At 47.4% G+C, this 25,426-nt stretch overlaps 1 protein-coding gene across 1 annotated transcript in view; it reads left to right on the top strand.

The window, feature by feature from the left end:
• The window catches only part of FNTB (farnesyltransferase, CAAX box, subunit beta), a 92,801-nt gene that overhangs the window by 54,460 nt on the left and 12,915 nt on the right, over nucleotides 1–25,426 (top strand). Inside the window, exons 5-6 of the mRNA XM_069731735.1 lie at nucleotides 10,257–10,403; nucleotides 17,418–17,501. Coding sequence (XP_069587836.1) covers nucleotides 10,257–10,403; nucleotides 17,418–17,501 — 231 coding nt within the window. The remainder of the gene's footprint in view (nucleotides 1–10,256; nucleotides 10,404–17,417; nucleotides 17,502–25,426) is intronic.

Raw genomic sequence — 25,426 nt, 5'->3', positions numbered from 1 at the left:
TGAGGGCTATCCAAAGATTACGGCCTACCTTGAGACAGCTAGCTCCCACATGGGACTTAAATTTAGTCCTTAGGGCTCTATGTAAAGATCCCTATTCTCTAGAGGAGGACATGCCTATTTCAGTTCGTACCTGGAAGACGGCCTTCCTAGTAGCGATTACAACAGCTAAACACGTAGGGGAAATTCAGGCTCTATCAATTAAGGATCCATATCTTCAAGTCAGAGAGGATCATATAATCCTAAAATTAGACCCAGCTTTTATCCCAAAAATAGCTTCAGCAAAAAATCGAGATCAGGAAATAATTTTACCTTCCTTTTGTGAGAACCCTTCTAATGAAAAAGAACAGGCTTTACACTCCCTGGATGTTAGGCAGGCAGTATTAAACTATCTAGAGGCCACTAGCTCCTGGAGGAAGGATTCTAATCTTTTTATCCTATTTGGAGGTAAGAATAAAGGTAAAAAAGCTTCCAAGGCGTCTATAGCTAGATGGATTACTACTATAATTTCAAAAGCCTACGCATCAGAAGGGATAGCGTGCCCAACAGGGATTAAAGCTCACTCTACTAGGGCTGTTTCAGCATCATGGGCTGAGCGAGCAGGAGCGTCACTAGATCAGATTTGCAAGGCAGCAACTTGGGCCAGAGTAAACACGTTCTGTAAGCACTATAAGCTAGACGTAGTAGCAGCTCAGCAGACGTCTTATGGGAGGAAAGTTCTCCAAGCAGTTGTCCCACCCTAAACGTAGTTTTCTTTGGTATTCTCCAATGTGCTGTCAGGGGGACGTCCTGGAAAATGGGTATTATTACCTACCGATAATTCGGTTTCCAGGAGTCCATCCTGACAGCACCGTTATTTCCCCCCCTATGCATGCCAGTTCATATGCTGTAATATGTTTGGTCAAATAAAGTTTCAAAAGTATATCTATCCATGGTGTGGTACTTGTCAAAACACTGAGGAAAAGGGGGTGGAGTGGGACCTTTTAACCTCTCGTGTTGTGCTTCCTGTCCCTGCAAGGAGGAGGAGGACGTCCTCCAATGTACTAATGTGCTGTCAGGATGGACTCCTGGAAACCGAATTATCGGTAGGTAATAATACCCATTATCTACCTCAATGTGCGTCGTTTCTTTTCAGGTTTTTTCCAGAGGGATACAGGGTGAGCAGTCACACACCTGTATTCCCACAATGCGGACTATGAGTACGGCGTGTACTGCCACCCTGTATCCTCATAGATCCCTCTCCAGGACCAAGATCCTAGCACAGAAGCGTGCTCAGAAGTCCGGTCCTGGCTCCGTCCCCCACCCACTCGCCTACCAGAGCCTGTCGGTTGGAGGAGACGAGGACGTCCATCACAGCTCCGTGGACGTCTCATTCCCCTCAGGTTAGTAACGGCGTGGGATGTTTAGGTGAGTATTTCCCCTCCATTCCCCCGGGATCTTTTCTCCAGATGTCCCCCGGTCCTCTCTCATGGCGTTTATTTTAGAGGGATCCCAGGGACAGCCGCAAGGGCAGTAACTCATTTTCCTCCTAAGCTCTCCTTCATTGGCGGCCGCAGTTCTCTCCCTGCAGCCGCACAGCCACTATGTCTCCCTTACAGAGTCACAGCCTAGCAGGCTGCCGCTTCCCCCTGCGGTCTCACTGCTCGGCGGCCACAATGCGTCCTGTGTCTGCACGGTGTCCTTGGCAGGATGCCGTGCCACTTACTTTCTGCGGCGCTCCGGCGCCGCGATTCTCCGGCGGCGCCGGCCTCTAATTTAGGTCCCGGCTTCTGCCGGGGCCTACTTCTGGCGCCGCGACCCCGCCACTTCCGCTTTCCCGAGCAGCCTTGGCAGGCTGCCGCTCTACTCAGTCCCTGTGGCGCACTGCTCCGGCGCCGCGGTTCCCTTCTCCGGCGGCGCCGGCCTCTAATTTAGGTCCCGGCTTAGGCCGGGGCCTACTACCGGTTTCTCGGCTCCTCACTTCCGGTTCTGCGGGCGGGCTTTTTCCCGCCCGACTTACTGTGCCCTGCGTCTGGCTCCGCCCCCTTCCTCCTGGGACACTCGTCTGGTGTGAGCACCGCTTTGTACCGGCAGCAGCACCAGCTCTCGCTAGCGCACCCACACTTCGCACGCATCTTCTGTGGGCACAGCTCTATCTGCGCTGAATACAGCTCCTCAGGGCACTCCATCGACAAGTGGGACATCTTCCAGGACCAGGTCCGTGAGTAGCTGCACTGCAGACTGACACCCCCCTCTGCCCACTGTCCCCTAACCCACTGGCATCTTCAGGGTCCCTCAAAATGTCTACCTCTAAAGGGGGCCGCTCTCGTCCCCCTACCTCTTCATCTTCTGCCTTAGTCACGTACTTTGCATGTTCGTCCTGTAACAGCAAACTTCCCCCAGGTCAGTCCTCCCCGCTGTGTCAGTCCTGCAGCAACCCGATTGTTCCCACCGCCCAGGATCCCCCGGCTGTTCCGCCCGAGAGTGATCCCCCCCCATCCCAGGCTGGGCCGCCTCTCTGTCACAATCGGTGGCCGATTTAACACGGGTATCTCAAACCCTAGTGTCCGCGCTGGATCGGTTACCTCTGCAGACCCCTGCAGTGGCCAGCGGGTCGCAGGAACCGCCGTCCGAGCCCTCCTTGATAAGCCACAAAAGGTCCAGACAGGAACGTCGGTCTGAGTCCTCTTCGCGCTCCATCTCGCCGCTCGGCCCTCCCCCGCGGTTGGTGTCCCACCGATCCTCCTCCCCTGAGTCAGGCGAGGCATTATCTGATGCGCCCTCGGAGGATATTTCGGAGCTGGATCCTAACCAAATCGCCACCATGAGTGAGACAGTCCAGAACCTCATTGGGGCAATAAACCAAACCTGTGGCATCAAGGATACCTCTACAGAACCCGCAGATCAGGCGGTTTCGTTTAGACGGGCCAAACCACCTTCTAAATTTTTCGCTCCTCATCCTGAATTCGAGGAAATCTTGTCCAGAGAGAGAGAGAACCCCACTAGGCGTTTTCAGAGGGGAAAACGCCTGGGTGTGCTATATCCTTTTTCTCCAGAACTTACCGCCATTTGGACGGTCTCTCCCTCGGTGGATCCACCTGTGTCCAGGCTGTCCACCAACACGGTGCTTCCTCTGTCCGGCGGAGCATCTCTGAAGGATTCTAACGATAGAGTTATAGAATCCTTCGCGAAATCTGCTTTTGAAGCAGCTTCAGCGGCTCTATGTCCAGCTTTTGCGTCCACTTGGGCTTCAAAATCCATCTCAAAATGGGCCAAGGATCTTCGGCGAGGTATCCTGGACGGGGCGCCTCCCGCGCAATTAGCGGAACTTGCCAACCAGATTTCCCACGCTGGTGAATATCTGGTTTCCGCCTCCCTGGATGTCGCGTCTTGTGCGGCTCAAGCTTCTAGCAATGCCGTTGCCATCCGCCGGACCGTTTGGCTCAAGGCCTGGCAGGCGGACTTGTCCTCCAAAAAGTCCCTCACTAGTCTGCCCTTTCAGGGCTCTCGTCTCTTTGGTTCCCAGCTGGACCAAATAATTAAGGACGCCACCGGGGGTACAAGTTCTCTTCTCCCCCAGGCTAAGCCTCGTCGCCCTCCTCCTAGACGACAGTTTCGTTCTTTTCGGCCTTTTCGTCGCTTTGCTGCGTCAAACTCCTTTTCCCAGCAGCAACAGAGGCCACAGGCACGTCAAGAGAAGAAGGCGGTGTCCTTTAGGCCCACTCCGTCCTGGCGTCCTCGCTTCTCCCAGGGTAGATCCTCCAGGCCCAGGACTGGAAGATCCACCTCGGCATGACTCTCGGCAAGACTCCAGCCCAACTCCCAGATTGGGCGGCCGTCTTCTCCTTTTCAGGGACGTCTGGATTTCCGCAGTAGAGGATGCATGGGTCAGGGAAGTTGTATCCTCGGGATACAAAATAGAGTTCGCTTCCTGACCTCGGGATCGTTTCTTCCAATCCCATCCTCCAAGAGATCCCGCTCTAGTTCAGGGCTTCTTCTCAGCCATCGCTTCTCTGCTCAAATCCGGGGTAATCGTTCCCGTCCCAGAAAAAGAACGCTTCACGGGTTTCTACTCGAATCTTTTTGTGGTACCGAAAAAAGACGGCAAGGTTCGCCCCATTCTGGACCTCAAATTGCTGAACAGGAGAGTTCGCCTGAGACACTTCAGAATGGAATCCCTTCGTTCAGTAATTGCTTCCATGGAGGCTCAGGAGTTTCTATGCTCAATAGATATCCAGGACGCCTACCTCCATGTCCCGATATTTCCCGGACATCACAGTTTCCTGCGCTTCGCAGTGCAACGAGATCATTTTCAGTTTGTCGCCCTGCCGTTCGGTCTCGCAACCGCGCCAAGGGTGTTCACGAAGATCATGGCGGCGCTGATGGCCATCTTGAGTCAGAGGCTTGGTCCTATTTCCATATCTCGACGACATCCTCATCAAGGCTCCGTCCTTTGCTCAGGCCCACGAAAGCCTGTCCATTGTTCTCGACACCTTAGCCCGTTTCGGGTGGCTGGTCAACCGGAAGAAGTCCTGCCTTATTCCTTCTCAGCGCATCATCTTTCTGGGCATGCTATTCGACACTCATCAGAGCAGAGTCTACCTTCCCAAAGACAAGAGATTCACTCTTTGTCGGGACATACGCTTGCTCCAGGGTCCTCGGCCTCCCTCCCTCCGATCGGCCATGAAGGTTCTGGGGAGGATGGTAGCTACATTGGAAGCGATTCCCTTCGCCCAATTCCATTCGCGACCCCTTCAGCAAGCCATTCTGTCTCAGTGGGACAGGTCGGTCTTCTCCCTGGATCGGCCGATCAGACTCTCCTTTCGGGTCAAGCGGTCTCTCAACTGGTGGCTGACGTCACCTCTCATCTCCCAGGGCAGGTCCTTCCTTCCGGTTCACTGGCAGGTGGTGACAACGGACGCCAGCCTGATCGGCTGGGGTGCGGTTTTTCGCCACCTGACGGTTCAGGGCCGTTGGTCGCCGCAGGAGTCATCTCTGCCAATCAACGTCCTCGAAATTCGGACCATCTTTCTGTCCCTCCGCCACTGGGAAAGGATCCTCAGGAGCCTTCCAGTCCGGATCCAGACGGACAACGCCACGGCTGTGGCATATGTCAACCATCAGGGGGGGACTCGGAGCTCCTTGGCCCTTGCCGAGGTATCCAAGATCCTCCTTTGGGCAGAGGCAACGGTTCCGGTGATATCCGCGGTGCATATCCCCGGCGTGGAAAACTGGGCCGCCGACTTCCTCAACCGCGAGGGCCTCGCGGCAGGGGAATGGTCCTTGCATCGGAGGTCTTCCATCAGATTTGTCTTCGATCGGGAACTCCGGATGTGGATCTCACGGTGTCTCGAATCAACAGGAAGGTTCCGCAGTTCGTCTCCAGGTCCCGCGATCCTCTCGCAGTGGGCGTCGATGCTCTGGCCATTCCTTGGTCACAGTTCGAGCTGCCCTACCTGTTCCCACCCCTTCCATTACTTCCCAAACTGTTGAAGAAGATCAAAGCGGAAGGGGTGCCGGTCATCCTGATCGCCCCGGATTGGCCCATGAGAGCTTGGTTCGCGGAGCTCGTCAACCTTCTCGCGGACGCTCCCTGGCGCCTTCCAGACAGGCCCGATCTGCTGTCCCAGGGTCCGATCTGCCACCCGAATTCTCGGTCGCTCAGTTTAACGGCATGGCTGTTGAGACCGCGGTTCTAAGAGCGTCCGGCCTTTCGGACCGGGTGATTCACACCATGATTCAGGCTCGGAAGCCTTCGTCTTCCAGGATCTACTACCGCACCTGGAAGGCCTACTTCCGTTGGTGCGAGTCCAACCGCGTTCCGCCTATGGTTTTTTCCCTGCCTTCTCTTTTGGCCTTCCTTCAGGCAGGACTGGATTTGGGCCTGGCTCTTAGTTCCCTGAAGGGTCAGGTCTCTGCGCTTTCCATCCTCTTTCAGAAGACCTTGGCCTCTCGGCCACAGGTTAAGACCTTTCAGGGGGTAGCCCACGCCGTCCCGCCGTACAGGGCCCCTGTGGAGGCATGGGACTTAAACCTGGTACTGGACGTTCTGAAGGTTTCTCCCTTTGAACCTCTTAGGGAGATTCCGCTATCAGTTTTATCGTGGAAGCTGGCCTTTCTTGTGGCCATCACGTCCATTCGCCGCGTTTCCGAGCTGGCGGCCCTGTCATGCCGTCCTCCGTTTTTGGTCATTCACCAGGACAAGGTGGTCTTCCGGCCCCCACCTTCTTTTCTTCCTAAGGTGGTTTCCACCTTCCACCTCAACAAGGACATCGTTCTACCTTCCTTTTGTCCAGCTCCGACTCATCCTCTGGAGCGATCGTTGAACAAGTTGGACCTTGTCAGGGCAGTGGGAACACATGGGCTACTTGCACAGTGAACAAGTCTGTATGATCATGTTCACACACCACCAAGAAACCTGAAGACACAAAAGAGAATAGTAAAACCAAAAACACTCAGTTTGAAAAAATGTTGCAGTAATCCGCAAGTGCTAGTAAAAGATGTTTTCAAACTGAGTGTTTTTGGTTTTACTATTCTCTTTTGTGTCTTCAGGTTTCTTGGTGGTGTGTGAACATGATCATACAGACTTGTTCACTGTGCAAGTAGCCCATGTGTTCCTGTTTCCATAATTGTTCTCTTGTGTCTACAAGACTGGGGAGTTCCACCACTCCTCTTGGGCTATCTGCACAAAAGCTGTTCTACCCTGTATGCACACATGGATTTTTCCTCTCTGAACCCTGTTCACACAGGTTATATACAGATGATCAGGTTTTTAAATACATCAGATAGGGATTGCATACATTAGTTAGGACTGCTCTGATAAGGGTATACCGTGAAGATTGGTAGAGCAGCTTAGTATACATTTTTTGCAAAAAACGTATCAACCAAATACCCTGTTTTTTACATCTTTTACTAGCACTTGCGGATTACTGCAACATTTTTTCAAACTGAGTGTTTTTGGTTTTACTATTCTCTTTTGTGTCTTGTCAGGGCAGTGAGGATCTATCTGGACAGAACGTCCACTTTCCGGAAGACTGATTCCTTTTTCGTCATTCCTGATGGCGCGCGCAGAGGCCAACCGGCTTCTAAAGCGACTATTGCTCGCTGGATCAGAATGGCAATTTTGGAGGCTTACCGGGTCAAGAACAGAGTGCCCCCTCCTGGGATTAAGGCTCACTCTACCCGGGCAGTCGGCGCCTCCTGGGCGGTGCACCACAGGGCTTCCGCCCTACAGCTTTGCAAAGCGGCAACTTGGTCTTCCATCCACACGTTCGCCAAATTCTACAAGGTCCATACCTACGCTTCGGCGGACGCCAGCCTAGGCAGAAGGATCTTGCAGGCGGCAGTGGTGAGTCCTCTGACCTGATGGAAGTCTGTTTTTGCCAACCGTGGGACTGCTTTGGGACGTCCCATGGTTCCTGTGTCCCCCAATGAGAGGCGATAAAGAAAACAGGATTTTTGGTTGCTTACCGTAAAATCTGTTTCTTGAAGCCTCCATTGGGGGACACAGCTCCCTCCCAATGTTTTTGTTATATGTTCTCTGACTGTTTTCACGTTTACAGTTCTCAAGTTTGTGGTTATGGTTTTTCAACCTTGTTCTTTCTCCTACTGCTTTCTCACTAACTGAAGAGTTTAATGCCAGTCGGTGGGGTGTACACTGCAGAGGAGGAGCTAACTTTTTTATTTGCATAGTGTCAGCCTCCTAGTGGCAGCAGCATACACCCATGGTTCCTGTGTCCCCCAATGGAGGCTTCAAGAAACAGATTTTACGGTAAGCAACCAAAAATCCTGTTATTCCTGCACTTAGGCCGGTTTCACATTAGCGTTTTGAGGAGCTGCGGAGGGCAGCGGACTTCCTCCATGAAGCCCTGCCCTCGGCCGCACCTCCGCCACTAGCACTGCCTACTTCTGCATGCGGCCTGCGTACCTATCTTTAACATTAGGTACGCGGGTCATGCTGCTGTATGCGGATGCTTCCGCATGCGTCGTTTTGACGATGCGTAGGACCCAGCTGGTAGCAATTTCTTTTTTTTCTCCGCATCGTCAAAACGATTAGCTGTATGCTAATGAGGTGCAATTTTGGGGGTGGGCACTGCTCTCACACTTCTCCTGCCTCTTCCTATTCGCTGCCTGCCTCTTGTCTCTGACAGGTCACTCCTGTTTCAGTGCCCTGAATAGGCAGAGAGCTGCAAGTGCAATGTCCTTCCAATGCACTTGCAGATCATTTGCATACCTTTCTTGTACAAATGCTTTTTGCAGGAATCTAACTACATATTTACTCAGCATTAAAGCACCTTTACATACATGTTATTCCTGTAGTTGCCGATGACCGGTTCTCTTTAAGGTTGCATGTGGAAGATATGAAGCTGTGCAGATGCTCCCGGGCTGCAGAAGCCAGAGCTTTTATATGCAAAGCTATAGGAATAACAGTTCTCATAGCAACTTGTCCCTGAACTATTTCTCTGCCTTGAATATCATGAAAAATAAGTTTATATAAGATTCATAACCTGGTTATTTTTAGTTGTCCAAGGGCATTTGTATAAAATAGCTTTCACCGCTGCACACAGTGATGTACAATGTATGAATCTGTAATCATTCTGATCAGTACGACCGGCGCACCACGTTCATTGCCGTGTGACACATGTATGACATCGTCCCTGGCCGACGAATCGGAAGAGGCCCTGGGGATGGCGGAAGCTAGGAGGAGCTTTTTGCTCAACTCTAGTGGTTTTCTTAACACTGACACCAGGCAGGCAAATTACCATATATACTCGTGTATAAGTCGAGGCAACTAATTTTGCCACAAAAAACTGGGAAAACGTATTGACTCGAGTATAAGCCGGGTATGCATTGTCCCCTCATCCCCGTCCTTTGTCTGCATGGCTCCCTATTCCTTATTCCTCATTCCTATCCTTGCATGAGTAGTCCCCATGAGAAAAGCATTAAAAAAAACATCCTACTTTGCTTTTCTGCGCGCCCTCGCAACATCTTGTTCCGGTGCCAGCAACTCCTGCAGCCGAGCGATCACGTGTCTCTGCTAATTAAGGGAATGAATATTCACTTCTCTCCATGCCTATGTGAGTGGAGAGAGGTGAATATTCAATACCTTAATGAGCGGGCACCCGTGGAAGCGGGTGGCTGCAGCTGTAACTGTAAGAGAAATTAATATTTGCCAATGCAGTGAATATTCATTTCTCTTTAGCAGCGGGCACAGGCTTTAGCCGCAGCAGTCAGCTCCTGCCTCTGTGACCTCTCCCTCACTGTCTTCTGGGACAATGACTCGTGTATAAGCCGAGGGGGGCGTTTTCAGCACAAATAAGTGCTGAAAAACTCGGCTTATACACGAGTATATACGGTATCTCATGGCGTGGGTTGTTGTGGTTCTGCTATTGTGGCAGAAATTTCAATGGGTATATTGTATATACACTGCTCAAAAAAAATAAAGGGAACACTAAAATACCACATCCTAGATATCTCTGAAATATTCCAGTTGCAAATTTTTATTCATTGCATAGTGGAATGTGTTCAGAACAATAAAACAACAATTATCAATGTAAATCAAAATGAATATCCTATGGAGGTCAGGATTTGGAATGCTGATCCAACTTCAGTGGAAATGCCTCATGACAAGTAAAAGATTCTCAGTATTGTGGGTGGCCTCCATGTGCCTGTATGACCTCCCTACTGTACAACGCCTGGGCATGCACCTGATGAGGTGGTGGATGGTCTCCTGAGGGATCTCCTCCCAGACCTGGACTAAAGCATCCGCCAACTCCTGGACAGTCTGTGGTGCAACGTGACGTTGGTGGATGGTGCAAGACATGATGTCACAGATGTGCTCAATCGGATTCAGGTCTGGGGTATGGGTGGGCCAGTCCATAGTTTCAATGACTCCATTAGGCAGGAACTGCTGACACACTCAAGCCACATGGGGTCTGGCATTGTCCTGCATTAGGAGGAACCCAGGGCCAACTGCACCAGCATATGGTCTCACAAGGGGTCTGAGGATCTCCTCTCTGTGCCTAATGGCAGTCAGGCTACCTCTGGCGAGCACATGGAGGGCTGTGCGGCCCTCCAAAGAAATGCCACCCCACACCATTACTGACCCACTGCCAAACCGGTCATGCTGAAGTATGTTGCAGGCAGCAGTGTATTCAATTTGTATATAATCCTATTCGCTGAGCTTTTTTTTTTTTTTTTTTACTTAATTATGGTCTTCATTCCACATGACTCTCATAAACCTCTAACTACCAATTTTATTTCTTTATTTTGTGCTATAGTGTTTGCCAGTTTCTAGCACGGTGCCAGGCTCCTACTGGTGGTTTTGGAGGTGGTCCCTGTCAGCAGCCTCATCTTGCTCCTACTTATGCAGCAGTCAATGCTCTATGTACCATTGGGACTGAAGAAGCCTACGATGTCATTAATAGGTATGTCTTGTTAAAAAGCTGTCAAGGATATCATGCAAGTGACCCAAAGATTTGCAGGAGTTGGGTCCAAACTTTTGAGGTAAGAAAATCACTGCACTCATCCAATTAAAAAAAAAAAAAAAAGTTGCTTAGGTGAATCTTTTATTAAAAATGGTGATGGAAACGAAGCGACAACTAGTGAGGCAATCTTTTTAACGTTTCGGTCACCCAGTGGCCTTGATCACAATAGTGCCTGTGTAGTGGTTCGTTTCTATGAGTAGTTATGTCGCTTTAGGATAACACAGGGGAACAATTTGAAAAAAAATTTCTGTTGAGTTAGGTTTTTGAGCTGATTTATACTAAAATTGGCATGCTGATTCCAAAAATGTAGTCAGTTTTTTTTCTAGCACGTCAAGTTTTTCCTCCACAACTTACCTGCCAGAGAAGCACAATTGCACTGATATCTGTAATAAGACTTGTTATCTGATTACAATTCGACTCATATAGAGCTACGTGGCAACTTGTAAGAGTAGTCACAACTTTGTCACGCCTATTTCTTACATATTTCATTTTTTGTTCATATTTGTACTGTTTAAAAAAAAAAAACACTTTTTAGGTACATTAGTTTACATAGTTTTGAGAAGACAAAAATCCTATAGTTCAAAAACTTGACGTGATAGAGAAAAACTGAGATCATTTCTGGATTCAGCATCCGAAAATTAATTAAGAACAGTTGTCTGACCTAACTCTTAAAAAATTGTGTTCCCCAGTGTAATCAATAGAAAGGCTGGCCAAAAGCATAACCCTGTGTATGCGTGTATAGCCAGTAATCCAAATAGAGGATATCCCAGATGGTGTGTATGCACCATCTACCCAAAGAGAGGGGGTGCCGTATGGCGTTGCACCCGCAGGGCTCGAGTAAATCTCAAAATATACAGTGGTACTGGCGCCATATGTGCACACTTGCCCAGAGGAATTACGGATACTTAGGTTTGCATTGGTAGCGCAGTGTGAGCCGCATTCCTGGTCCTAGATGCTAGCGTTGGTGGCAAAGTGGGGAAAGCCGACACGATCTGTGTCTTGGCAAACGAAGCAGCTGCAATGGGACCATTGTCTCCTTTCACTTGCACCGTCAAAAAACTCTTCAAATTGTCGAGTGCTAGCTTCTCGTTCTCCTTGGGTCCAAACCCCCTCCCCCATCTCAATTAAATTGCTATTTCTCGATCGCTTCATTGGGGGACACAGGAAACCATGGGTGTATGCTGCTGCCACTAGGAGGCTGACACCATGCACAAAAAAAGTTAGCTCTTCCTCTGCAGTGTACACCCCACTGATTGGCACTAGATCCATATCAACCTTGGTTTTGATCATTTTCTTGTAACGTGTCTTCTTTTTTAGATGGATCTTCTCCTTTACCTCTGGAGGGATACAGTGTGAACAGTCACACTGTACTCCCGCTTAGAGACCGAGTACGGCGTGTACTGCCACCCCGTATTATCATATCTCTAGCCAGCAAGACCCCAACGCATGAAGAAGGTTTAGGTGATCCAATCACTAGTCCTGGCCCCCGTTTCCTACCCACTCGCCCACTGGAGCCTGTCAGTTTCAGGTGTCACGGACGTCCCACAAGAGTCTCGGCATCTAACGAAGGTCTCTTTTTCAGGATAGAACGGTACATCTCCTCTCTTCTTAAATCAGGTTTCCGGTCCAGAGGTGACAGGAGAAGACTTTGGTAAAGAGGAAGATGATGAAGATGTTAAGGAAAAAGATAAAGCGGAAATGAAAACAGGGATGATGGATGGAAGGAAGGAAGGACAAGATCTTTCTGCCCCTAAATAGGGTTCTTGAATTGGGTATGGAGGCAGGGCGTTATCCCTAGAGCTTTATTCTGGGAATAGACCGTTTTTTGGTGTATATAGGGCCTGTTTAACTCTTAATTCTAGCTACATTGGGGGTGCAGGGTTACCTTACAGGTAACTTCTGGGCTTCCAAGCTACTATCCTATCTCGGCAGCCGCCTTTTCTAAATCTAAGCCCTGGCTTCAGCGGTGGTTAGCTCCACCCCTCTTCCAAACATTTTCGGCGGGCTCTTCTCCCACCCGTCATTGGCTTCACTTCTGTTTTTGGCGTTTAGCTCCACCTCCCGGCAACTTCGGGCGGGTTTCTTCTCCTGCCCATCGCTATCACGCCCCCTCCTCTTAGTTCCTGCGGTTAGCTCTGTGTCACGCCCCTTCTTTTTCCTCAGTGGTGCGTATTCTGCGCACACTTTTCCTCTGTGGGTCCTCCTTTTCCTCTATGTGTCGCCATTTGCCAGCATCTGGACCCAGAACCTGGCACCATCTCTGCAGGGAACTTGGAATCTCTTCTTGCAGCATGGAAGTAGTCTTCAGGGCCTTCAGATTACTGTTTTACAGCCTGGAAGCAGACTTCAGGACCTGCATCTTACTGAGAGTAGCTCTACTCTGCAGACTGACACTCTCCTCAGCATATATCTTTCTGTCCCCTAACCTTCTTGCATTAGTTAGTGGGTCTTCTGTTTATCATGCCTAATCCTAATGGAGAGCGCTTTCACCCTTCTGCCTCTTCTTCTTCTTCTCTTATCAGGCACTTTGTCTGCTCTTCCTGTGCCTGCTACCCAGGAGTCCCCTACTGCTCCCTGTGATAGTGGTCCTTCTACATCAGTGTAGGCCTCCTCTCTGTCGCAGTCTGTGACAGACCTCACCAAGGTGTTGCAGACACTGGTGTCCATTATTGACTGCCTGTCCTTTCCTTTGCAGTCGCCAGTGGATTGCACGACTTACCGGCTGTGCCTACCAACAGGGGCCGTAAGATATGTAGGCAGGAGCGTCGTTCTAGATCTTCCTCTTGCTCCGTCTCTCCCAGCTGACGACTACTTCCCGATCCTCCTCTCCGGAATCAGCCAAGGCGGTTTCTGATGTACTGTCCGAGGATTACTCGGACCTGGAACCTGACTGGGCCTTTAATGTGAGAGACGTGGTCCAGAGACTCACTGTGGTGGTGAACCAGACCTTTAACATTAAGGACACCACTACAGAACCTCCAGTACAGGCAGTTTTGCTTAGACGGTCAAGACCAGCCCCTAAGGTCTTTGCCTCTCATAGGGAATTTGAGTAGGTACTTTCCAGGGAACGAGACAACTCGACCAGACTCTTCCAAAGAGGGAAACGCCTCGGCATCCTATATCCCTTCGGCCCCGAGTTCATTGTGAACTGGACAGCTTCTCTGACTGTGGACCCTCCAGTTTCCAGACTGTCCACCAGTAAGATCCTTCCTCTTACGGATGGAGCATCCCTCAAGGACACCAATGACAGGCTCATAGAGTTCTTTGCAAGGTCAGTCTTCGAAGTGGCTGCTTCAACATTATGCCTTGCCTTTGCCACCACCTGGGTGGCAAGGTCCATAGCTGCATGGGCTAAGCGTCTCCCTCAGGGCATTCTTTCTGGAACCCGACCGGAGGAATTGGCCAACCTCACGGACCAAATTTCTCATGCAGTGAAGTACATGGTATCCGCCTCTCTTGAACGCTGCTTCATGTGCTGCTCAGACGTCCAGCAATATAGTGGCCATCCGAAGGACCATTTGGCTTAACCCCTTCAAGACGCAGCCCTTTTTCGTTTTTGCGTTTTCATTTTTCGCTCCCCTCCTTCCCAGAGCCATAACTTTTTTACATTTATGTCAATATGGTCAAGGGAGGGCTTATTTTTTTTGGGACGACTTGTACTTTTGAAAGACACCATTGGTTTTACCATGTCTTGTACTAGAAAATGGGAAAAAAAATTCCAACTGTGGTGAAATTGCAAAAAAAAGTGCAATCTCACACTTGTTTTTTGTTTGGCTTTTTTGCTATGTTCACTAAATGCTAAAACTAACCTGCCGATATGATTCTCCACATCGTTACAAGTTCATAGACACCAAACATGTCTAGGTTATTTTTTTTATCTAAGTAATGAAAAAAAATTCCAAATTTTGCTAAAAAAAAAAAAATTGCTCCATTTTCCAATACCAGTAGCGTTTCCATTTTTCGGGATCTCGGGTCGGGTGAGGGCTTACTTTATGCATGCCGAGCTGACGTGTTTAATGATACCACTTTTGTGCAGATACGTTCTTTTGATTGCCCGTTATTGCATTTTAATACAATGTTGCGGCGACCTAAAAAAGGGACTCTTGCGTTTTGAATTTTTTTTCTCACTACACCGTTTAGCGATCAGGTTAATCCTTTTTTTTTTTTAATTGATCAGGCGATTCTGAACGCGGCGATACCAAATATGTGTATGTTTGATTTTTTTTTTAATTGTTTTATTTTGAATGGGGCGAAAGGGGGGTGATTTAAACTTTTATATATTTTTTAATTTTATTATCTTTTTTAAAACACTTTTTTTTAACTTTTGTCATGCTTCAATAGCCTCCATGGGAGGCTAGAAGCTGGCACAAATTAATCGGCTCAGCTACATAGGAGCGATGATCAGATCGCTCCTATGCAGCTGAATTACAGGCTTGCTATGAGCGCCGACCACCGGGTGGCGCTCACAGCAAGCCGGCATCAACAACCATAGAGGTCTCAAGGAGACCTCTGGTTGTTATGCCGACGCATCGCTGACCCCCGATCACATGATGGGGATCGGCGATGCGTGCATTTCCGGCCCAATGGCCGGAAGCGGTAGGTAAATGCTGCTGTCAGAATTTGACAGCGCCATTTAACTAGTTAATAGTGGCGGGTGGATCGCGATTCCACCTGCCGCTATTGCGCGCACATGTCAGCTGTACAAAACAGCTGACATGTCGCGACTTTGATGTGGGCTCAGAGCTGGAGCCCACATCAAAGGGAGAGACACGACATGCACAGTACTAGTAAGGCGCATGTCATGAAGGGGTTAAAGTGTGGCAGGCAGACTTAAATTCAAAAAAGTCCCTTACCAACTTGCCTTTCCAAGGTTCCCGTCTTTTTGGCTCCAAGCTGGACCAAATTATTAAGGAGGCCACCGTAGGGACGAGCTCTCTCCTTCCTCAGGCCAAACCTCGCTGTCCTCTTTTTGAAACATGAGTTTCGGTCCTTATGGCCCTTTCATCGTTTCTCTTCAGTTGAAGTTTTCTCCCACCAAGCGAGAGGCCACAGGCTCGCCAGGATAAGAGTTTCCTTTAAACTCTTCCCCTCTGGGCATTCCCATAATGCACACTGTAGTTCCTCCAGGACCAGTCCTGGCAGCTTTCCCCCCATCCTCCCTGTACCTCGATGACACTTTCACCAAGACTTCGTTCTTTTACCGAGCTCAGAAAAGCCTGTCCATCGTTCTCAAATCCCTGTCTCCAGGGGTGCCGGTCACTCTAATAGCATCGGATTGGCCCAGGAGGTCTTGGTTTGCAGAAGTAGTCAATTTTTCTCTTTGACGCCCCCTGGAGGCTCCCAGACAGACCGGATCTTCTGTCCTAAGGACCGGTCTGCCACCAGAATTCTCAGTTTCTAAAGGACCAGGTGTCAGTGCTTCTCATCCTTTTTTGCAGAAGGATTTTTTCCTCTTGTTTTTCAGGTCAGAACTTTTCTCCCAGGGGTGTGGCACGCCCCCCCCCCCCCCCTTCGTAAGACAGACTCATTCCCCAGAGGTGTGCACAGAGGCCTTTCGGCCTCTAGGACAACAATTGCTCTCTGGATCCGCATGACAATTTTGGAGGCATACCGGGTCAGAACAGAGCGCCTTCTCTTAGGTTTAAGACACACTCTACCCGGGCAGTGGGTGCCTCCTGGGCAGTACACCATAGGGCCTCTGCCCTGCATCTCTGCAATGCGGCAACCGGTCCTCCATCCACATATCTGACGAATTTTACAGGGTCCATACCTATGAATCGGCGGATGCCAGCCTAGGGAGAAGGATTTTGTAGGAGGCAATGGATAGATCTCGACCTGACCGGAATTTCTGCTGTTCCCTCCTCATGCACTGCTTTGGGACGTCCCATACTTTCCTGTGTCCCCCAATGAAGCGATGGAGAAAACAGGATTTTTTATTAACTTAAAATCTGTTTCTCTGAGCCTTCGTTGGGGCACACAGCATCCTCCTATGTTTAGCAGCTCTGGTTACTGTTATGTTGTTACAATTTGAGTTGTATGTTTTGTTTCTTTTTTACATGTTGCTTTCTCACTAACTGATTAACCTAGTGCCGGTCTGTGGGGTGTACACTGCTGAGGAGGAGCTAACTTTTTTTGTGCATAGTGGCAGCAGCATACACCCATGGTTTCCAGAGTCCCCAAATGAAGTAATAGAGAAACAGATTTTATGGTGAGCAACAAAAAAATCCTGTTTTTTTGCCGCTTTAAGGTAGATTTCATACATCTGTGTTTCACAGTCCTAGTTCAGACCACAATGCACGGCCCTGCCGTGGTTCTCCTGCTATGAACCCAACAGCCTCAAAAGCATATTTGGCACTTTTGCGTTTGGGTCAGGAGACCCATGACTGGTTCATACATCATGGTCTGTTCTCATACCGCAAAATACAGATGCATGAACGGCCATACACCATATGCCACAAGGGGATGGAGGGTTACCGGATAAGGCTGAGAATTCCTGGAGTCCATATGGATGTGCAGTACCCTGCCACAGCCACTGCCAGAAGACGGCCAGTTACGCAAGTGAGCATTTTTCTGGACAGCCGACGAACACCGGTAACAGCTGATTGGCGGGGTGCCAGGTGTTGGACCCTGATCAGACATTGATGACCTATCCTGAGGATTGGTCATCAACACTAAAGTAGCAGACAACCTCTGTAAGTAATGAATGTGAATTTTGCATCAAATTCACAGCTTATTTGTGGCAAGATGCACTGCAGAATTTTAGGGCTAGGCTGAACTTACCGTACTGTTCTGATCACCCAGTAATGTTTTCTTTGTAAGGAATCATCGGGGGTTGAATGGAGCATGATAAAGATTGTGAGACTGTCTCTTTATGAGACCGAGGACTGCACTGTAACCGTAAGTCTTCTGGATTGTTAGCATTTTCTTCTAGAAATGTTTTTTTTTTTTTTACAGGGAAAAACTTTTGGAATTTTTGTACTTTTTAAAACAACCAAATGGTTCATTCAACATGCACGTGGGCGGAGAAGTGGATGTCAGGTAAGATATGATTCCGTACCTTTTTTTTTTTACATATTGTTTTAATCTAGAGCAGAGGTCCCCAACCTTTCTGACCTTGAGAGCCACATCATCTATGAAAGAGGGTCGTGAGCCAAATTCAGCTCTGAGAGAGGGTCGCGAGCCACAACCAGCTCCTTCCCCACTCACAGTAGTGACATTTAGAGCCTCCATTAACGGTATACTGACAACCACACTGAAATCACACCAAGGCAGTATGCCAAACTCCACGGTTTCCTATCTCACCCCCATTCACATCTACTCTTCTGTACAAGGTTACACATGAAAGTCACCATTTAGAGATCTGCTCTTAATAGTTATTTACACCTGGCGTTAATGCAACAAGCTGTTAGGCAGCCGCGAGCCACACTTCACGAGCTCGCGAGCCACAGGTTGGGGACCCCTGATCTAGAGCATGCGCAATAGAGCATGCGCAATAGTATTCTTTCCTTTTGTGTACTCGGGTCTTCATTCTTAACTGCTTCAGGATTGCCCATAGATTGTAAAGGTATGGACGATCTGTGTTCCACTACGTGGTGACATTTCAGAATGTCACTTCAGAGTAGAGCACTTACACTTGATAGTGAAGCTGCAGGAGTGAGGAGCCTGCTGTCAGACACAGCCAGACTTCCCATACAGAAGGCAAAGACAGTTTACCTTCTCTGCTTTCTCTGTCACTGTATGCACAGCGCTGAAGAAGCACTGCATACACAGTAATAGCATTAATGACCCTTACCGATTATATAAAAAAGTAATTTTTATAGAAATTGGAGCTCGTTTTTAAGGGAATCTGTCAGCAGGTTTTACGATTTAATCTGCAAGCTTAACCCCTTTACCCCCAAGGGTGGTTTGCACGTCAATGACCAGGCCAATTTTTACAATTCTGACCACTGTCCCTTTATGAGGTTATAACTCTGGAACGCTTCAACGGATCCTGGTGATTCTGACATTGTTTTCTCGTGACATATTGTACTTCATGATAGTGGTAAAATTTCTTTGATAGTACCTGCATTTATTTGTGAAAAAAATGGAAATTTGGCGAAAATTTAGAAAATTTCGCAATTTTCAAACTTTGAATTTTTATGCAATTAAATCACAGAGATATGTCACACAAAATACTTAATAAGTAACATTTCCCACATGTCTCCTTTACATCAGCATAATTTTTTTTTGTTAGGGAGTTATAAGGGTTAAAAGTTGACCAGCAATTTCTCATTTTTACAACACCATTTTTTTTTAGGGACCACATCTCATTTGAAGTCATTTTGAGGGGTCTATATGATAGAAAATACCCAAGTGTGACACTATTCTAAAAACTACACCCCTCAAGGTGCTCAAAACCACATTCAAGAAGTTTATTAACCCTTCAGGTGTTTAATAGGAATTTTTGGAATGTTTAAATAAAAATGAACATTTAACTTTTTTACACACAAAATTTACTTCAGCTCCAATTTGTTTTATTTTACCAAGGGTAACAGGAGAAAATGGACCCCAAAAGTTGTTGTCCAATTTGTCCCGAGTACGCTGATACCCCATATGTGGCAGTAAACCACTGTTTGGGCACATGGGAGAGCTCGGAAGGGAAGGAGCGCCGTTTGACTTTTCAATGCAAAATTGACAGAAATTGAGATGGGACGCCATGTTGCGTTTGGAGAGCCACTGATGTGTCTAAACATTGAAACCCCCCACAAGTGACACCATTTTGGAAAGTAGACCCCCTAAGGAACTTATCTGGATGTGTGGTGAGCACTTTGACCCACCAAGTGCTTCACAGAAGTTTATAATGCAGAACCGTAAAAATAAAAAATCATATTTTTTCACAAAAATTATATTTTTGCCCCCAATTTTTTATTTTTCCAAGGGTAAGAGAAGAAATTGGACATCAAAAGTTGTTGTCCAATTTGTCCTGAGTATGCTGATACCCCATATGTGGCAGTAAACCACTGTTTGGGCGCATGGGAGAGCTCGGAAGGGAAGGAGCGCCGTTTGACTTTTCAATGCAAAATTGACAGGAATTGAGATGGGACGCCATGTTGCGTTTGGAGAGCCACTGATGTGCCTAAACATTGAAACCCCCCACAAGTGACACCATTTTGGAAAGTAGACCCCCTAAGGAACTTATCTGGATGTGTGGTGAGCACTTTGACCCACCAAGGGCTTCACAGAAGTTTATAATGCAGAGCCATAAAAATAAAACAAAATTTTTTTTCCCACAAAAATTATTTTTTAACCCCCAGTTTTGTATTTTCCCTAGGGTAACAGGAGAAATTGGACCCCAAAAGTTGTTGTCCAATTTGTCCTGAGTACGCTGATACCCCATATGTGGGGGAAGAACCACCGTTTGGGCACATGGGAGGGCTTGGAAGGGAAGGAGCGCCATTTGGAATGCAGACTTAGATGAAATGGTCTGCAGGCGTCACATTGCGTTTGCAGAGCCCCTAATGTACCTAAACAGTAGAAACCCCCCCACAAGTGACACCATTTTGGAAAGTAGACCCCCTAAGGAACTCATCTTGATGTGTTGTGAGAGCTTTGAACCCCCAAGTATTTCACTACAGTTTATAACGCAGAGCCGTGCAAATAAAAAATTTTTTTTTTTATCTACAAAAATTATATTTTAGCCCCCAGTTTTGTATTTTTCCAAGGTTAGCAGGAGAAATTGGACCCTAAATGTTTTTGTCCAATTTGTCCTGAGTACGCTGATACCCGATATGTGGGGGGGAACCACCGTTTGGGCGCATGGGAGGGCTCGGAAGGGAAGGAGCATCATTTGGAATGCAGACTTAGATGGATTGGTCTGCAGGCGTCACATTGCGTTTGCAGAGCCCCTAATGTACCTAAACAGTAGAAACCCCCCACAAGTGACCCCATATTGGAAACTAGACCCCTCAATGAACTTATCTAGATTTGTTGTGAGAACTTTGAACCCCCAAGTGTTTCACTACAGTTTATAACGCAGAGCCGTGAAAATAAAAAATCTTTTTGTTTTCCCACAGAAATTATTTTTTAGCCCCCAGTTTTGTATTTTCCTAAGGGTAACAGGAGAAATTGGACCACAAAAGTTGTTGTCCTATTTGTCCTGAGTACGCTGATACCCCATATGTTGGGGTAAACCCCTGTTTGGGCACACGGGAGAGCTCGGAAGGGAAGGAGCACTGTTTCACTTTTTCAACGCAGAATTGGCTGGAATTGAGATCGGACGCCATGTCGTGTTTGGAGAGCCCCTGATGTGCCGAAACAGTGGAAACCCCCCAATTATAACTGAAACCCTAATCTAAACACACCCCTAACCCTAATTCCAACGGTAACCCTAACCACACCTCTAACCCTGACACACCTCTAACCCTAATCCCAACCCTATTCCCAACCGTAAATGTAATCTAAACCCTAACCGTAACTTTAGCCCCAACCCTAACTGTAGCCCCAACCCTAACCCTAGCCCTAACCCTATTCCCAACTGTAAATGTAATCTAAACCCTAACCCTAGCTTTAGCCCCAACCCTAACTTGTAGCCCCAACCCTAACCCTAGCCCTAACCCTAGCCCTAACCCTAGCCCTAATGGGAAAATGGAAATAAATACATTTTTTTTTTATTTTTCCCTAACTAAGAGGGTGATGAGGGGGGGGTTTGATTTACTTTTATAGCGGGTTTTTTAGCGGATTTTTATGATTGGCAGCCGTCACACACTGAAAGACGCTTTTTATTGCAAAAAATATTTTTTGCAATACCACATTTTGAGAGCTATAATTTTTCCATATTTTGGTCCACAGAGTCATGTGCGGTCTTGTTTTTTGCGGGACGAGTTGACGTTTTTATTGAAAACATTTTCAGGCACGTGACATTTTTTGATCGCTTTTTATTCCGATTTTTGTGAGGAAGAATGACCAAAAACCAGCTATTCATGAATTTCTAATGGGGGAGGCGTTTATACCGTTCCGCGTTTGGTAAAATTGATAAAGCAGTTTTATTCTTCGGGTCAGTACGATTACAGCGATATCTCATTTATATCATTTTTTTTTATGTTTTGGCGCTTTTATACGATAAAAACTATTTTACAGAAAAAATAATTATTTTTGCATCGCTTTATTCTCAGGACTATAACTTTTTTATTTTTTTGCTGATGATGCTGTATGGCGGCTCGTTTTTTGTGGGACAAGATGACGTTTGCAGCGGTACCATGGTTATTTATAACTTACCATGGTTATTTATAACTGTCTTTTTGATCGCGTGTTATTCCACTTTTTGTTCGGCGGTATGATAATAAAGCGTGGTTTTTTGCCTCGTTTTTTTTTTTTTTTTCTTACGGTGTTTTCTGAAGGGGTTAACTAGTGGGACAGTTTTATAGGTCGGGTTGTTACGGACGCGGCGATACTAAATATGTGCCACGCAATCCAGCTAAACTATGTACGTTATGCATTGTTAGCAAGTGGCCAATTGGGTGTGGGGGCGGGGTTATACACAGCTCAGCATTCTGAGCACTGCTACATCTACAGCAGAGAAACAGGGATTCTATCAAAACTGCACCAAGCAGCCCAGTAAGTGACACATCCCTGGAAAAAAAGTCTGCTGCTGTCAGATTACATAGCAAAAACTTGCTGATAGATTCCTTTTAAGATGTATTTTTGTAGTCATAAAAACAGTGTAAAACTGACACAAGTTTCCTTTATTTTTCGCACTGATAGCAAAAAAAGAGTGAAAATAACAAATGAAACCTCATGAAAAATACAAACAAATAATGTTATTCAAATGTGGATAAATTTTACAGTTCTCTAAACTGCATTTAGAAAGAAGGAAAAAAAAATCCAATTAACTTAAATGTGTAACAGTGGTGGAGGTAGGGCTGAAGGAGCAATTGGCCAGTCCTGAACTGGTAAAGCGGCGAGATGTTTTTTTTCGTCATCAGCTGCTGAATAAGCAGTGGTAGAAGTTAAGACTTCACACTCTCGCCAGTGGTGGTTGTAGCCAAGACGCCTATATCGCACAGATGTATACGATAAGAGAAGCTGCGTGGCTCTGTGATTGACACTTATATCACCATACACTGCTTATTCGTTCATTGCAATTCAGACAATGTCAGGAGCCAATACAGCATTAAAGGAGGATACAGCAGTGTGAACCCAGCCTAAGGCAGGCTCCATTGCACAAGTAGTGAGTAAATACCTTTTAATTGTTGAAGCCATTCCTAATCTGTGCAGCGCTGCATGATCTCAACATCTATATATAATATTAATTAATTATTTAATATTATATAAACTATATAATTGTCTAAAGGTACCTTCACACTGAACAACATTACAACGATAGTGATCCGTGACGTTGCAGCGTCCTGGATAGCGATCTCGTTGTGTTTGACACGCAGCAGCGATCTGGATCCCGCTGTGACATCGCTGGTCGGAGCTAGAAGGCCAGAACTTTATTTCGTCGCTGGATCACCGGCTGACATCGCTGGATCGGCGTGTGTGACGCCGACCCAGAGAGGTGTTCACTGGTAACCAGGGTAAATATCGGGTTACTAAGCGCAGGGCCGCGCTCAGTAACCCGATGTTTACCCTGGTTAACATTGTAAATGTAAAAAAAAAACTACATGCTTACATTCCGGTGTCTGTCACGTCCCTCGCCGTCAGCTTCCCGCACTGACTGTGAGCGCCGTCCGTAAAGCACAGCGGTGACGTCACCGCTGTACTCTGCTTTACGGCCGGCGCTTACACAGTGCAGGGAAGCTGACGGCGAGGGACGTGACAGACACCGGAATGTAAGTATGTACCGTAGTTTCTTTTTTTTTACATTTACAATGGTAACTAGGGTAAACATCGGGTTCCTAAGCGCGGCCCTGCGCTTAGTAACCCGATGTTTTCCCTGGTTACCCGGGGACTTCGGCATCGTTGGTCGCTGGAGAGCTGTCTGTGTGATAGCTCCCCAGCGACCACACAAGGACTTTCCAACGATCACGGCCAGGTCGTATCGCTGGTCGTGATCGTTGGAAAGTTGCTGAGTGTGACGGTACCCTAAGGGTTACTTCTGTCTGTCTCTCACGGATATTCATTGGTCGCGGCCTCTGTCTGTCATGGAATCCAAGTCGCTGATTGGTCGTGGGCGTTTTGCCATGACCAATCAGCGACGGCCACAGTCCGGCGGCAATATGGCCGCTCTTTCCTCCCCGTAGTCAGTTACCGCTTTATACTCCCCTCCAGTCATCCAGTCAGCCCTCACACAGGGTTAATGCCAGCGTTACCGGAGCGCGGTGTAACACACTCCGGTTACGCAGCTATTAACCCTGTGTGACCAACTCTTTACTATTGATGCTGCGTATGCAGCATCAATAGTAAAAAGATCTAATGTTACAAATAATAATAATAATTTTTTAAAAAAAGGTTATTCTCATCCTCCGACATGGCGTCCTGTCCTCGGCAGTGCAAGCGGCAGGTTCCGGTGCTAAGGATGCTATGTGAGAAGGACCTGCCATGACGTCACGGTCATGTGACCGCGACGTCATCACAGATCCTGCGCTCATACCAACCCTGGGACTGGAAGCTGCCGCGTGCACTGCACACAGGCGACAGGACTACAAGGGGCCCTCGGAGGGTGAGTATATGTTTATTTTTTATTTTTAACCTGTTACATACGTGACTGGGCAATATACTACGTAGCTGGGCAGTATACTACGTGACTGGGCAATATACTACGTGACTGGGCAATATACTACGTGACTGGGCAATATACTACGTAGCTGGGCAATATACTACGTAGCTGGGCAATATACTACGTGACTGGGCTATATACTACGTGGCTGGGCAATATACTACGTGGCTGGGCAATATACTACGTGGCTGGGCAATATACTACGTGGCTGGGCAATATACTACGTGGACATACAGTGGGGCAAAAAAGTATTTAGTCAGTCAGCAATAGTGCAAGTTCCACCACTTAAAAAGATGAGAGGCGTCTGTAATTTACATCATAGTTAGACCTCAACTATGGGAAACAAACTGAGAAAAAAAAATCCAGAAAATCACATTGTCTGTTTTTTTAACATTTTATTTGCATATTATGGTGGAAAATAAGTATTTGGTCAGAAACAAAATTTCATCTCAATACTTTGTAATATATCCTTTGTTGGCAATGACAGAGGTCAAACGTTTTCTGTAAGTCTTCACAAGGTTGCCACACACTGTTGTTGGTATGTTGGCCCATTCCTCCATGCAGATCTCCTCTAGAGCAGTGATGTTTTTGGCTTTTCGCTTGGCAACACGGACTTTCAACTAACTCCAAAGGTTTTCTATAGGGTTGAGATCTGGAGACTGGCTAGGCCACTCCAGGACCTTGAAATGCTTCTTACGAAGCCACTCCTTCGTTGCCCTGGCGGTGTGCTTTGGATCATTGTCATGTTGAAAGACCCAGCCACGTTTCATCTTCAATGCCCTTGCTGATGGAAGGAGGTTTGCACTCAAAATCTCACGATACATGGCCCCATTCATTCTTTCATGTACCCGAATCAGTTGTCCTGGCCCCTTTGCAGAGAAACAGCCCCAAAGCATGATGTTTCCACCACCATGCTTTGCAGTAGGTATGGTGTTTGATGGATGCAACTCAGTATTCTTTTTCCTCCAAACACGACAAGTTGTGTTTCTACCAAACAGTTCCAGTTTGGTTTCATCAGACCATAGGACATTCTCCCAAAACTCCTCTGGATCATCCAAATGCTCTCTAGCAAACTTCAGACGGCGCGGACATGTACTGGCTTAAGCAGTGGGACACGTCTGGCACTGCAGGATCTGAGTCCATGGTGGCGTAGTGTGTTACTTATGGTAGGCCTTGTTACATTGGTCCCAGCTCTCTGCAGTTCATTCACTAGGTCCCCCCGCGTGGTTCTGGGATTTTTGCTCACCGTTCTTGTGATCATTCTGAC

Source organism: Ranitomeya imitator, chromosome 1, assembly GCF_032444005.1.
Source record: "Ranitomeya imitator isolate aRanImi1 chromosome 1, aRanImi1.pri, whole genome shotgun sequence".
Taxonomy (NCBI): domain Eukaryota; kingdom Metazoa; phylum Chordata; class Amphibia; order Anura; family Dendrobatidae; genus Ranitomeya; species Ranitomeya imitator.
Note: the sequence above shows the minus strand (reverse complement) of the source record. Positions and strands in the feature narration are given on the sequence as shown.